Raw genomic sequence first — 15,818 nt, forward strand, 5'->3', positions numbered from 1 at the left:
AGTGACAAGATACTCTCCTATCTTGTCAGACCATGTCAGACCATGCTCTAGGTGCTTGCTTCAAGCCATACAAGGCTTTCTTCAACCTGCAAACAAAATCAGTATGAATAGCATGAACATAACCTGCTGGCTGCTCCATAAAGACCTCTTCTTGCAAATCCCCATGCAAGAAGGCATTCTTTACATCCATCTGATGTAAAGACCATCCCTTTGATGTAGCCATAGCAATGGCTGCTCTTACGGTTGCCATCCTTGCAACCGGGCTGAAAGTTTCTTCATAATCAATGCCATATGTCTGTGCATACCCCTTGACAACTAATCTTGCCTTGTATCTATTCACAAAACCATCTGCATTGTGCTTGATCTTATAAACCCACTTACAGCCAATTGCATTCTTGTCTTTAGGCAAAGGCACCAATTCCCATGTAGCATTTGCATCCAAGGCATCCATTTCTTCATCCATGGCTTTCTCCCATTTTTCATTTCCCATGGCTTGCTCAAAAGAAGTGGGTTCTGGTTCCTATATCACTTTGACCATATAGGCATAGTGAATGGCTGTAAATCCATCATATTTCAGCCTATCCACAGGATACTTAACCCTGGTAGACTTGTGCAAAATAGGCTCACTTCCAGGTGCTCTCAAAACATCCCTGGTCTTCCTTACTCTAAGTGTAACAACAGAAGGAATACCCAACTCATCATCAATGCTCTGCTCTGAGCCACTGGATTCACCATCCACATAAGAGTGACCTGCATTCACATCAAACATGGGCTGATCTACCTTCTCTTTTCCTTTTCGTGATACCTGTGTACCACTATCTGCATTGCTTTGAGGAGATTCTCCTTATCTCAATCTACCTGTCCATGGTGAAGTATGTGAACCACTGCTAGAGGACACTGCAGGTCCACTGATATTTTGTGATTGCTGCTGTGAAGTTTGTGTAGCATTACCATTTTGTGCATCTACATCAATCATCACATTTACTGGTTTATACCAGCTGCTCATCTCATCAAAAACAACATCTCTGCTCACTGTGAACTTACGTGTAGAAGGGTTATAGCATCTATACCCTTTCTACTGTAGAGAATAACCAATAAAGACGCACTTCTCAGCCTTTGGATCCAACTTGGACCTCAACTCATCTGGCACATGAACGTAGGCAATGCAACCAAAAATTTTCAAATGAGAGATGTATGGTTTCCTACCAGTATACATCTCTGGCGTCATGCCATGTATTGCTGTAGTGGGAGTCCTGTTCATTATATAAACTGCTGGAGCAACTGCTTCAGCCCAATAATAATCTAGTAGATTGTTGACTCTGTGCCAACATGAACTTATGAAGAAAGAGAAGGTGTTACAACTTTTTGATACAACTTTGTGTTACAACTTCTAGACACAACTTTGTGTTACGACTTTAACAACTTTGTGTTACAAGTTTGTGTTACAAGTTTATGTTACAACTTTGTGTAACAACTTTGTGTTACAACTTCTACATGTACATAGATAATGTGTTACAACTTTGTGTTACAACTTTGTGATACGACTTTGTGTTACAACTTTGTGATACGACTTTGTGTTACATGCAGAGAGAGAAGCTCTCCAACTTGTATAAATACCCCATAATGGAATGAAGCCCACACTCTTGGGGCATTGTGTTGAGTCTACTTTGGTATTCCAAGCATTTGTCTCAAGTGTCCATGCTTCCTTGCACTGCACATCCAAAAGCATGTCCTAACCTTGCAACCCTTCTCCCCTCTCCTCCAACACTGCAACCCACCCTCTCCCTCTCCTCCTCCCTCCTCCTCCTTCCTCCTTCTCCTCCTCCTCGTTCCTCCTCCTATCTCCTCCCCCTCCCTCCTCCTCTTCCCTCCTCCTCCTTCCTCCTCTCTCTTCTTTCACCCATGCTCTTACACCTTCTTCCTCTCCCACTCCTATGCTCTCCTAAACCCTTAAACTCCATGATCTACGAGGGAGACGAGTTCTCCACCACGTACTCTACTCTGAACCTTGGATCCTCCTTCTAACCCTGGACTCCTTCTAAACCTTGGAACCTCCTTCTAAACCCTGGAACTCTTTCTGAACCCTGGAACTCTTTCTGAACCCTTAAACCCTTCCTAAACCCTACAACCCCCAATGAAGTCGAAAGCCTTCATTACCTCAACAAAGATGGTTTACGTGCCTTTTACACATGCTTGCACTTTGTTTGCTTACCACACTTAAGCCTACATCTCTCACCGAAACACGACTCGAGGTCCTAAGCTACACATATACTACAACGACAATCCCAATATATCTGTAGGTGACAAAAAGCCTCGGAACCCTGCAACATAGAATACCCAGCTCTTCCTACGAAAGCAGTAGGAAAGACCAAACTTTGTGTAACACTTTGCCACTACTCTACACACATTCTGTACTACCTAAGTTCATGTTGGCACAGAGACAACATACATCATCTCCCACATCTATGTCTACTTTTTGTGCCATAGGCCTACACAGTCATTAAGCGGGGCTGAATACTATGTGACATTCATTGATAATGCAACTAGGAAAGTGTGGGCTTATGCCATAGCTCAGAAGAGTGATGTTTCTAAGTATTTCAAAAATGGTTGGCCTTGGTTGAGAATCAGTCAGGTAGAACGCTTAAATGCCTACGGACTAACAATGGTGGAGAGTATCTCTCACATGACTTTGAGCATTTCGGTGATACACGTAGGATTAAGAGGGAGCTCACATCCCCTCGTACTCTAGAGCAAGATCTAGTTGTAGAAAAGATGAATCGTACCATTTAAGAAAAGCTGCAATGCATGCTTTCCGATGCAAGTCTTTTTGGTGGTTTTTGGGTTGAGGCAATGAAGACTATAGTGCATGTGATCAATAGATCACCTAGAAGAGTTTGGATGGTGGTATTCCTAAAGAGGCATGGAGTGGGAAGAAGCCCTCTTACTCTCATTTGCATATATTTGGGTGTGAGGCATATGCACATGTGCCAAAAGAGCTTCAAAAGAACCTAGATCCGAAGTCTAGGAAATGCATCTTTCTGGGTTATGGTGAAAGTGGAGAGATGGGCTATCGTCTCTGGGATCTAGAAGCAAAGAAGATCATATGCAGCCATGACGTAGTCTTCAATGAGAAGAAGATGCATAAGGCATCCATGAGGGATGTGGAAATGAGGAGAATCACTTTCTAGGATGTGAATCCACCTACATATGTTGATAGACAACAAGCTGTCCATGCACCAAATGTGCAAGAAATGGTACCACCAAGTACTCCCACAGGTATACAATCAAGGGTAGATGATGGATCATCTATTGGTGGAAATGATGAGCCAAATTGGCTGATATGCAGGTGGGACAACAAGCTAAAGTGCCCTTGAGAAGATCATCTAGAGTGTCTAGACTGCCTGATAGGTTTGTTCTAGGGGTAGACTATGTGATGCTTACTGATTGCGGGGAGCCTTCTTGCTACAGAGAGGCTATGATGCACGAGGATCAACACAAGTGGGAGTATGCTATATGCAATCAGAGATGAGTTCACTTATGAAGAATAAGACTTGGGACTTGGTTTCTTTGCCACATGGAAAGAAAGCATTGCCATGGAAATGGGTCTACAAAATGAAGGTCATAGGTGATGATGTGCCTAGGTACAAGGCTCGTTTGGTTGCTAAAGGATTCAAGCAAGAGAAGGGTGTGGACTTTGATGAGATATTCTCTCTGGTTGTGAAGATGACCACACTTAGATGCATGCTTGGACTAGTGGCAGCAGAAGATATGGAGCTTATGCAAATGGATGTCAAGACATCTTTCTTGCATGGGGTTATGCATGAGGAAATTTACATGGTGCAGCCGGAAGGCTTTGAAGAAAAGGGCAAAGAGTATTTAGTTTGCAAGCTGAAGAAGAGTCTCTATGGTCTTAAGCAAGTGCCTAGAGAATGGTATCAGAATCTTGATGCTTTCATTCGGTCCCAGGGTTTTAGAAGGAGTGAAATTGATCACTACCTCTATACTAAAAGGGCTAAGGATAATAGCCTGATAATCCCGATACTATCTGTGGATGATATGCTATTGGCTAGCAAGAATACTTATGAGCTAGATGCATTAAAGGCCAAGTTGCATGAGGCCTTTGATATGAAGGATTTGGGACTTGCAGGTCATATTCTTGGTATGCGCATCATGCGTGATCGGAGTAGGAAACTCCTTTGGCTTTCACAGAAGGAGTATGTTACAAAAGTATTGTAGCATTTCAATATGGAGGGGGGGAAGGCAGTGAGTATTCCATTGCCTCCATATGTGAAACTGAGTCGTACAAATAGTCCCAAATCAGACGAGGAGAGGGCCATGATGGCCAAGGTTCCTTATGCATCAACAGTTGGGAGTCTTATGTATGCTATGATAGCTACTAGACCAGACATTGCATTTGCAGTGGGAGTTGTTAGCTAGTATATGGCATAGTGATTCCATGAGTGCTATTCAGCTAGCACAGAATCCGGTCTTTCATGCAAAGACCAAATACATTGAGATCAGGTACCATCTCATCAAGGAGGTACTTGAGGACAAGCACATAGAGCTTGTCAAGGTTCATATAGATGATAACCCTGCAGATATGCTGACGAAGAGTCTACCTAGTTAGCGGTTTGAGTATTGTCATGTATTGATGGGCATTGGATAGTATGCTCCTTGGTCGTTCTCCCTTAAAGGCAGATTCTCCTTTAAGTTTGCACAAGTAAATCAAATTGCCCACAAGCCTTCTATACTTCGCTTCATCCACCAGTGGTGATGAATCCTCATTTGAGAGATTCACATCAACCTCCATAGGGGTGCCAACTGTCTTGCCATGCCAAATGCCTTCAGTATTTCTCTAGCATACTTCAGCTGTGAGATGAAGATCTGTTTTGGCTCTTGCCAAACTTCAATCCCAAAACAGAAATGCATCAGTCCGAGGTTTGTCATTTCAAACTCTCTTCCTAGCAACTGCTTTGCCTATGAGATCTTTTCTTCATGGTTCCCTATTATGATAAGGTCATCCACATAAAGGACCATGATCATACACCTGCCTCCTTCTCTGTAGATATACAAATTTGCATCAGATGGGCTCCTTCTGAACTCGTTTTGTAAAAAGTAGGCATCAATCCAATGGTACCACGCTCGTGGGGCCTGCTTCAGACCATAAAATGCCTTCTTCAGTTTACAAACTTTACCTTCTAGACCAGGGATCACAAAACCTGGTGGTTGTTCCACGTATTCCTCCTCCTTGAGATCTCCATTTAGAAAGGTAGATTTTACATCCATCAGAAACAGGGGCCAACTTTCATGTGCTGCTAAAGCCAAAACACTACGAATTGTGGTTAGTCGAGCTATGGGAGCAAAAGTATCTTAATAATCAAAACCATGTACCTGTGCAAATCCTTTTGCCATGAGCTAAGCTTGTACTTATCCAACGTGCCGTTGGACTTGTACTTGGTCTTGTACACCCACTTAGTGCCAATTACCTTGCATTTTGGTGGTTGATCCACAAGGTCCCAAGTGTTGTTCTTCATTATGGAGCCATACTTCGACTACATAGCCTCCATCCACCTATCATCACCCTGTCCCTCTTCAAGACACTTGGGTTCTTTAGCACGGATCACCTTTATCATCAAAGCGTAGTTGACCAAGTGTTCCTATGCCCTTCTTTGTTGCTCTAATCTCTTGGACCGGCGGTATTCGAATGATTCCTCCTCAATGGCTGGAGGTTCTCTGCCGTCTAAAAGCTACTTTACCCACTTCGGGAATGGCCATTGCCATTGTGGTTCTGTAGGCTCTTCTTCCTCTTCTTTATCTTCAATCCTTCCAACTGGTCATGTGGTGCGATGCACCACTATCAATAATCCAAGGTTCATCCGCAAGTACATGAACTACCTTCGTGAAAATCTCCTCAATTGCTACGAACAGCTCTACTAGTACTGCCTGTGCGCTGTTGCTAGACTTAATCCTATGTTAGACTATTCATGCAATGATGGATACCTCTTTTATCAAAAGAAATTATGCATCACTCGACACTTTAGACAAATTGTAATGGAGAAAATGCACCAACCACCATAAATCGGACATAAGGGAGTGACTGCCACTTTACAAGTGATAGCAAGGGAGTTTCATTGGCCTACTATAAGAAAAGATGTAGCTAAATTTGTAGCCAAATGCATCATTTGTCAAAAGATCAAGAGTTACAAAGGAAAGACCCCAGGATTGCTAATGCCTTTGCCTATTCCTATGCAGCCTTGGGAACAAATATCCATAGATTTCATAACAAGTTTTCCTACTAATATAGCAAATCAAAATGATATGATTTGGATGATAGTAGATCGCTTTAGTAAGCAAGCTTATTTCATCCCATGTAAGAAGACTTTAATAGCTCAGCAAGCTGCACATTTATTCATTAAGTTCATCATGGCTTGCTAAAGATTATAGTGTCTGATCGAGATTTGAAGTTTTGCAATAATTTTTGGACTGCATTATTTCATAATCTAGGCACTAAGTTAGATTTCTCATCAGCTTTTCATCCAGAATCAAATGGACAAACTGAAGTTACCAACAGTACTATTCTGGATATGATAAGAGCTTATGTGGGAAGTCAACCAAAGACTTGGGACAAATACATTCATCTCTTACAATTTGCTTATAATAATACTCCTCATTCTGCAACTGGAAGAGCATCCTTTGAGATTATCTATGGGAAAGTCTTACCTATTTCTATCACACAATTAACCCATAGAGTGGAGGCAAAACAAGCTAATAAGAAACAAAAACACATTCTTTTTAAGGAAGGTGATTATGTGCTTCTTCGGATTGAGAAAAGAAGATTGAAGAGTGTTGAGAAATGGCCAGTAATCAAGGTGTCACCATGTTTTTATTGACCGTTCAAGGTGATTTAGAAAATCAATAATCTAGCTTATAGGCTTGAATTACCTGATAACTAGAAAATACATAATGCTTTCCATATCAACCTCTTAAAGCCCTTCAAGGGACTTTAGCTATTCATCCTATCTATGAAGAGGCTCCATTGATTGTTGATGAAGAAGAAATTTTAGAACATGAATGCATTATTGATCATCAACAAACCTCAACCCGAAAAGAAAATGTCTATACTAAATACTTGCTCAAATTTAAGAATCAACTGAGAGATGAAGCTCAGTGGATGCCTAAGCCGTTCTTTCGAACTTTTCCAGACCTCCTTAGTTCCTATAATCAAACACGTAACTGAGGTCAGTTGCAATCCAAGAAAGAGGGATGTTATGAAAATTATATTTCTGATATATCTTGCTTTGGACATTATTATTTTTAGTCGTGTGACTATGGCAAAGTACTCCATAGGAGCGCACCGGATGTGACGGGGGTCCTAGTTGATACTTTGTGTGATTAGTTGGGGATGCCTGACTAGCTTGTGTTTTGCCATGCTAGATGGTCGGTATTGTGGGTGATTCCATGTTAATACTGACATTGTTAGTGTTATTAGTGTTGTGCTTGATTATTATGCTTTGAGCGCGGTTATGTTGGGATCGGTTGATTCAGTGATTCGTTCGATCGATTGTTAATAACTAATGTAATTGGCAGCTTGAGTACAGGTGATGGAACTCATAGCGAGAATTGGAGTTAGTGCGAGGGTACCGATCAAGGTGTTGCACAATGCATTATAAATGGCCATGGGCCAATTTTGTATTTGTTTTATTATTGTAAGTTTGAGCAGTATATTTTGTGGAGGACATAATACATTTTGGGCCCTAAGATGGCTATGTAAAGCAAATGGCTCATTTTTGGATGAGAGGGATAATTTTGGCTCCTTGGTGCTTTTATGAAATACCATAAATACTCTAGATGAGGAAGGGTGAGCCACTCATCTAGGGGGGAGATTGTACCCACTCTGCTGTCGCTTTCATGGTATGATTGTGTTCTTCTTATCCAATTGATTAAGTGGTGAATTTATGTGAAAAGAATTACCTTTTGGTTACAGAACTAGTTATTCCTAATGTTCCCAATCAACAAGAGTTGCAAGCATTTAAAGGCTGGCATGAGAGAGCCAAAAAAGTTATGTATTGGCTATCTATCAGTATTTCAGATTCTATGATTGTGCATATTCAAGATGCAAGCACGCCGAAGGAGGCATGGGATACTTTGACAAAAATGTATAGCACAAATACGCAAGCTAGGAAAATGCAGCTCAAGTAGGAGTTGCATAATGTGCAGAGAGAATATATGAGCATCAATGACTACCACATGAAGATGAAGAAGATTGCAGATGCACTTGCTTCTATTGGGTCACCAGTGGAAGATTTTCTGTGACCTTGAATGGTCTAGGAAAGGATTATGCACAATTCTGGACATCCATTGCCATCCATGAGAATTTTCTTGATTTTGAGGAGTTGATTGCTCTTCTAATTTCTTAAGAGCAGAGAAATGGTGGTGCATCTTCTTTAGGAGGAACTTCAAAAGAAACTGTCTTCTACTCAAATGCTGGACGAGGTAGAGGCAGAGGTAGAGCAGGCCGATTTGGAGGCCATGGCAGAAATTAGAATATGTAGCAAATTCAAGAAAACCAGTCCTATGGAGGAGGACATGGTAACTTTAGAGGTAAAGGGAGCCAAAGAGGTTGTGGTGGATGGCAGAGAGGCAAAAAAGCAAACAGCAATTTTGAATGCAATTTTGAATGCTACTACCAAACTATGATGAAGCTACAAAACTATCAAGCTCAAGAACTGGAAAAACCGGTCATGAACCTTAAAAGCTTATCATGGATTGCGAAAAAAGTTTCGATGTTGTAATAGAGATGGGCCGTATATAGTTCTTCTAAATTGACGTAAAACATCCAATGAGGCAGTGCACTCGAGCATTCGTGCTCTCTTGTTTAGATCTAATACATGAGGCTGATATTCCAACCAAAGAAATTCAACATAAACAACAATTGTATTGATTGATAGATGAACTTCGATACATCTACATAGTATCGACGGTTATCAGCGGGTGAGTTTATTGTTTATACAGGACCTTAATTGGTCGTAGGTCCAACACTAACTGGCGGAGCACTGTTAATCACTTTCTCGTCGTTCGCACCACAATCCTGCACGAATAGAATCTGAGCAGACTCATTCACCATTTGAATAGGGTACGTCGGCCCAACGTCGCGGTAAGCCAGCATCATCTTCAAGTTATCATTCTGGAAGCATATCGTCTTGCTAGGCTCTTGGTGCACCCACTGTGGGAAGAAGATGACGGTATGGATCTCTCTCCCATCAAGATCCACAATCTTGCACACGCAAGTGCCTGTGGGCTCGGTCCAGGAGACTTTGTAGCGACGCTCACTCTTGCCTAGCTGCCGAATGTGCACCTCTTGATCCTTCACCCAGCGTCCTCCCACCATACCCGACAGAATCCGATAATCCAACGTGCTTTCGTTCTTGTAGTACACTTCGTATTTCCATCCGTTGCTGTATTCGTAGACACACAGCTTGCCAACGATGCCGGACAAGTCGTTTGGCCACATTGTCTCTGTCAAGAAACAACACTTTTGGTTAGCTATGGCTAGAGAAGGTATAAACCATATGTAAAGGAATTAAAGTTTCATCTCTTGCAACTGCACACGGATCAGAAGGTGGAAGGACGACTTATGTTCAAAGATAGCTTAAATAATTCTAAGTTATGCTACTGCGTGAAGTTGTAAGCCTACACAACGCTTAAAGAAGATCAGGAGCGGACCTTCTGGCCGCTTTTGACTAGTCCCGTCTACATATTCAGTCCAGCTTGACTGAGCCATGGTTGTCGTGAAGTAGAAAATCAGTGTGAGAAGGCTTCAACAAAGACCTTTGTATGATTAAAAATGGTTGCCATTGCTTCGTAAGAAATGGCAGCAAAGTCTTGATTGCCACTTCCACTTCGTTCAAAAAAATGGCAAGCACTTCTTGACTCTCATTTTCTAAGAAGGAATCGTTGCTGCAAGAAATGGCAAGCACTTCTTCACTGTCATTTAATGGCAGTCAATTTCTTGGCTGCCTAAGAAATTGACTGCCATTTAAAATTTCTTGGCTACCCAAGAAATGGCTGCCCAAGAAAATGGCTGCCCCCATGCAGTCAATTTCTTGGGCAGCCATTTCTTGGGTAGCCAAGAAATTTTAAATGGCAGTCAATTTCTTGGCTGCCCAAGAAATGCCAAGAAATTGACTGCCATTTACAATTTCTTGGCTGCCGAAGAAATTGACTACCATTAAATGACAGTGAAGAAGTGCTTGCCATTTCCTGCAGAATGCGATTTCTTCTTAGAAAATAACAGTCAAGAAGTGCTTGCCATTTCTTTGAACAAAGTGGTAGTCAAGATTTTGTTGCCATTTCTTACGAAGCAATCATTGTCCACAATGAAGTTTTTACTCGTCTCTAATTTCACTGCATTCAAGTTTTCAACAATATTACTCTCTCCAACTTTACAATCAAGAAATTTGTGCACCATAGCTCAATCAGCTTGGATAGCTTCAAGGCTATATTCATTTCTAATTTCACATCTTGCAAGGGAAAAAATTTGCCCTTCTATAGATTTTCCAATGCTAGTTGATGGCACACATGTTTTTGTGAAGGTTCCTGAGTCAAGATTAACCTTCCTATCCTTGTGGCTTTTAGGCTAACAAGCCTCTCAAGTTGGATGCTACTATATTATTCTCAGATTGTTCTCCCCTTCTTATCCTAACCATGCCTTCCTCTTTAATATAATTTTCTCCTCAATTTGCTACCCTAAGGAGGCAATGAAGTGAATGAACCATATAGGATCCACCTTTGCAAGGAAATCTTGATGCGTGGACTCATGGATGGGTCATTTAACTTCAATTACAACCTTCAACGATGCCAAAATTTTGTGAGGAGATAACTTATGTGGTATGATGGTAGCAGGTTGCATCTATCTTAAACTCACAAGAGTGCTACACCTCATTTTACAATCACGTACTAATTCCTTGCTATCTTGGCGGCTTGCATTATTATTATTATTATTCATCTCCTCCTTTACTAATAATGTTTTATCCGTTTCTTAAAGCTTACATAGATGTGACTCTATTTTGGAGTTATATATATGGTGAAGAGGGCACACACCTTTCATCCCATCCATAGATTCTTACATGTATGGCCCAACACCTAATGCACATTGCAAGTTATATGGACTCTTGTAAGCTCCTATGCCCATATGATAGGTCTTCATTGACAATTGTGCAAGGCTTCATTTTGTTTACCTTAACTTATGACAACTACCTGATGACTTCCAAGATCCTTATGCCTTCAACCACCACCACTGAGTCACAAAGGAAACTGGACTTCAACATAAAACCTCTACTACCATAACTTTATGATTGGCAGATGACTAACATGCTATGTATGATGTTGTGCCAAGCATCATCGATAGCCTTGATAGAGTGTGGCAATTATTTGGAGAGGGATACTACCCTAATGGTATCATTATGTACAAATGACTCCAAGGAGAGCTATCCACAAAGGTGCTGGGGGAAAAAAGTGTATGTAAGGAGATGCCTGTGCCCCCTTGTACGAATGACTCCAAGGAGAGCTATCCACAAAGGTGCTGGGGGAAAAAAGTGATGTAAGGAGATGCCCGTGCCCCCCTCCTTCCTTTTACCTCACCTCCCCCCCTCCTCTATGTGTGGTGAGTAAAAAACACAAAAACAAACATTTCATTGAAAGTTCACCCTAAAGAAAAATTAACATTAAGGCTCTTTGAAGCCAAAGTTTCATCGATCACGAAATTCCTTACCAATTGCTTTGCTTACAAAATAACATGATCTCCCTTCCAGTCACTCTCTACCTCTTCTGATTTTCCACTTGTTGAATGTGGCCAAGTAGGATCTCCAATCAATCCCATCAATAGAGTTCTGACAATTTGGCTCATTGCTCTCCGACGTCAATTTTGATTTGCTTCTCCACTTGATATCCTTCCTAAGCTTTCAGAAGAACATAATTTCCTTCCTAGGGGGACTAAAGTAGAAGCCATATATATGCACTACAATCCTTGCTTAGGAAAGAATAATGTTGTGGAGGATGCGTCTCGTGCCAATTTTGAGTTGGAAAACAAAATTTGGAACCCCAATCTCCATGCTTTGATGCAAGATTAAACTTTTGACCTATGGTTGTGTCCTCTATAAAGATTGCTCACTTCAATGACACAACAAACCTTTTTTCAACTACTTGAGCCATTATATGAATGCTCACATTTTTATTTCTCTATTCCACTCAATCCAATAAACAACTGAGGGCATAGGACTCTTCGGATTCTTTGCTTTGTTGCTATACGTGGCCATGGATCCTTTTTCCTCCCTCCTTGTTGACCTAACATTGAGAATTGGTGTCAGTGGAACTTTCACAAATCTAGCATCATTAGTGATATTGCTAGGGATGCTACTTTTCCTTAGGAGACTAGCAAGCTTCTTTTGAGGTGTTTGAAACACACTTGAGCTAGACTAATAGATGGAGATACCTAAATGATTTTTAGGATAATATAAGAGAATGCAAGGTAATACAAAGATATCTTTTAATTGAAAACGAAAGCCAAAACGCACCTGTAAACCAATCGTCTGCTGGCATTTGTAAGATCAACTTGCTTGGATGGAACAACAGCAACTGTCGTCAATGAAGCAAAAGGCTCAAACAAAAAAGGCCTGTGTCTCACTATAATGCCATCAAAGTATTCCAGAATAGAAGGACTGTCTGGAAGTGTAGCTGCACCCTCAATGCTTGATGATTTCATCACTTGGTCAAGCAATCGCCCAGCATCTGTCAACATGTGGTCCATCCATACTTCTTTTGCAAGGCAAGGTATGAAAACATAGGCATCCCATAACTCTCCTTTAGATTGTCATCTGCACCAAGAAGAGAAAGAATAGATAGTTGCTTTGCCTTGGAACAGGTTGCAATTGATACTTGGTAAAGCTTCTCCAAAGTGATCTTCATTGATGTATCCTCAAATGGTAAATTCCAAAGGATATTAAACCACTCCTTGCCATGGGAAGGATTGACTATTGAAAGCATCTGCCAAATAGTAAAGTTTTAGAAGAGACTTTGATACACACAACAAACCATATATTAAGGTTTTCAAAGTACAAACTAAAAATTTGCAAGTTATAACTATAGATTTATAATTTTCAAATCATATATTATGGTTTATGAGTTGTGAAATTAGAATTTGAAAACTATAAATTCAAATTTGCAACTATAAATTCAAATATCTCTGACATATAAAATGTAGAATTTTGTGGACTATAAATTCAAATTTGTGATCTATAAATAAAAATTTGGTAAATTGAAAACTTACCCGTGTAATTTTTCTTCGATATGTTGCTCCCACAGTCTTTACTCAAAAGTAGGACCCCATTGTGTTGCCAATGGGGTCCTACTTTTGAGGCCTAAATGCATGAAATAGGCAGTTAACGTGCTGCCTATTTCATGCATTTAGGCCTCAAAAGTAGGACCCCATTGGCAACGCCTCAAAAGTAGGACCCCATTGTGTTGCCAATGGGGTCCTACTTTTGAGGCCTATATGCATGAAATAGGCAGCGTGTTAATGCGCTGCCTATTTCAAGCATTCAGGCCCTAAAAGTAGCACCCTGTATCTTTGGACTTGCATATCCAAATGGGGTCATTTCATATATCAAATCGAATGGCAAGATCCAATTTAGATGGTTTTCATGTCCATTTTCTCCATCAACTAAAACTATAATCATCAAATAATGTTGTTTATCAATTTTTGGTATACCCCCCCAAAAATCAAGACCCCCATTGCAAAGAAAGGTAAGGAACACAAGTGCTTGTTCTTATGCTCATGAGACAACAAAATGCATAAAATAGGCAACCAATGGGGTCCTAATTTTTCTGTATGTATGTATGTATGTATATACATACATATATATCTATATGTGTATATATATGTATGTATATATATATGTATATGTACACACACACACACACACACACACACACACACACATATATGTATGTATGTATGTATATACATACATACATATGTATATATTGATGCATATATTGATGTATATATTCATGCATACAGTTTTGATTGATGGAGAAAAAAGGCATGAAAACCATCTAAATTGGCTCTTGCCATTCAGTTTGATATAGGACATGATCCCCTTGGGATTTGTAAGTCCAAAGATACGGGGTCCTACTTTGAGGGCCTGAATTCCTAAAATAGGTAGCGTGTCAATGCGCTGCCTATTTCATGCATTTAGGCCTCAAAAGTAGGACCTCATGTGGTCCTACATGGGGTCCTACTTTTGTGGCCTAAATGTATGAAATAGGCAGCACATTGACGCACTGCCTATTTCAGGCATTCAAGCCCTAAAAGTAGGACCCCATATCTTTGGACTTACAAATCCAAATGGGGTCATGTCATACATCAAATCGAATGGAAAGAGCCAATTTAGATGGTTTTCATGCCTATTTTATCTATTCAATAAAACTATATGCATCAAATAATGTTGTTTATCAAATTTTGGCATACACCCCCCAAAATCAAGACCCCCATTAGAAAGAAAGGTAAGGAACACAAGTGCTTGTTCTTATTCTCATGAGACATTAAAAAAGAGGCCTCGTATCCAAAAAATGGTTGCGCATCAATGCGCTATCATTTTTGGGCTGCGAGGTCTCTTTTTTGTTGTCTCACGAGCATACATATGGAGGTTATTATACAATATAACTAAGCAGTAGTATTGAAGTAGTTCTACAATTTGGATGCATTAAGAGCATTCATATAGCAAGGAAGAATATAATAATTGAATACATTTTTTTTTTCAATACATATTGCTAGTGAGGCTACCAAAAAGAGGCTCTACCCCTCATGATGTCTCTAGATACAGAATATGAGATTGCTTGATGCTTGTATTGCAGCTGGCAACATTGCGTGGGTGAAGCCACAACATGCCTCAAGTGTTGGAAATTGATGTATGGCTCAAGTGCTAGAATGTGCAAATCATGGCCAAAATCTAGACCCCTTAGAGATTCCATGAGGGCTATCATATCCAAAAATTTTTCCTTTTACTAATACACACATGTCACCTTCAGTTGAGGGCAGAACCATTCGTCATCATAGGCAACAGGTTCATGGGACCCCATCCCATGATCCAAGGCATTATTCAAAGATAAAGTATTTCTGACCATTCCCAAATCGAGTTTGCCAATTCCTAATCTGATTGATTTCATTTACTGGACTTGCAATGCTTGCAAAGCCCTTGCTTAAGCTTGAATGAGCTTCTTGATTTTGGGGGTATAATGGTCAAAAATGGATTAACGCACTGCCATTTTTGACTATTACACCCCCAAAATCAAAAGGCTCATTCAAGCTTAAGCAAGGGCTTTGTAGGTCTTGTTTTTGGGTGGCAAAAGAACAAAAATGATAGCGCATTAATGTGTTTCCATTCTTATGCTTCTCCCGTCCAAAAACAAGACCCCCAAGCTATTCATTGGAGACACCAAAATGAGGTGAAGGACAACGTGAGGAGTAGAGGAGCTGACCAATGAGGGGAGGGATGGTCGCTAGCAACAAGCATGATGCAAGGAGGTGAGAATGGAAAGAAGCAAGGAGGTGAGGAGGTGAGGAAGCAAGGAGGCGAGGAGGCAAGAGGGGGAAAATCTTTTGGTGAGCTTTTAAATGTGAGCTTTTTTACCATTTCCTTTTTTTTTGCGAGCTTTTTTTAGAAATCCATATGTGTTTTTGTTATAAGAAAGATGGGGAGGTTAGAAAGAGGGGGAGAGGATATAGGATATGTTCATTTTCATAGCATGTGGGAGGGGTG

At 40.6% G+C, this 15,818-nt stretch overlaps 1 protein-coding gene across 1 annotated transcript; it reads right to left on the reverse strand.

Moving 5' to 3' along the window:
* Window positions 1-8,982: 8,982 nt before the first annotated feature.
* LOC147880452 (uncharacterized) lies at window positions 8,983-9,780 on the reverse strand. Its single transcript, XM_087371323.1, has 2 exons — window positions 9,724-9,780; window positions 8,983-9,516 (listed from the first exon to the last, which is right to left on the reverse strand). Exon 2 carries the CDS (start codon window positions 9,509-9,511, stop codon window positions 9,017-9,019), a length of 495 nt encoding a protein of 164 aa, XP_087227449.1. The 5' UTR covers window positions 9,512-9,516; window positions 9,724-9,780; the 3' UTR covers window positions 8,983-9,016.
* Window positions 9,781-15,818: the final 6,038 nt, after the last annotated feature.

Source organism: Dipteris shenzhenensis, chromosome 32 (assembly GCF_047967505.1).
Source record: "Dipteris shenzhenensis isolate YYH24624 ecotype China chromosome 32, Dip_SZ_1.0, whole genome shotgun sequence".
In the NCBI taxonomy this organism is placed as follows: domain Eukaryota; kingdom Viridiplantae; phylum Streptophyta; class Polypodiopsida; order Gleicheniales; family Dipteridaceae; genus Dipteris; species Dipteris shenzhenensis.

Excerpts from the sequence above, each read along its gene's own strand:
- LOC147880452 (XM_087371323.1), bottom strand. The coding sequence starts at position 9,511 with ATGTGGCCAAACGACTTGTCCGGCATCGTTGGCAAGCTGTGTGTCTAC.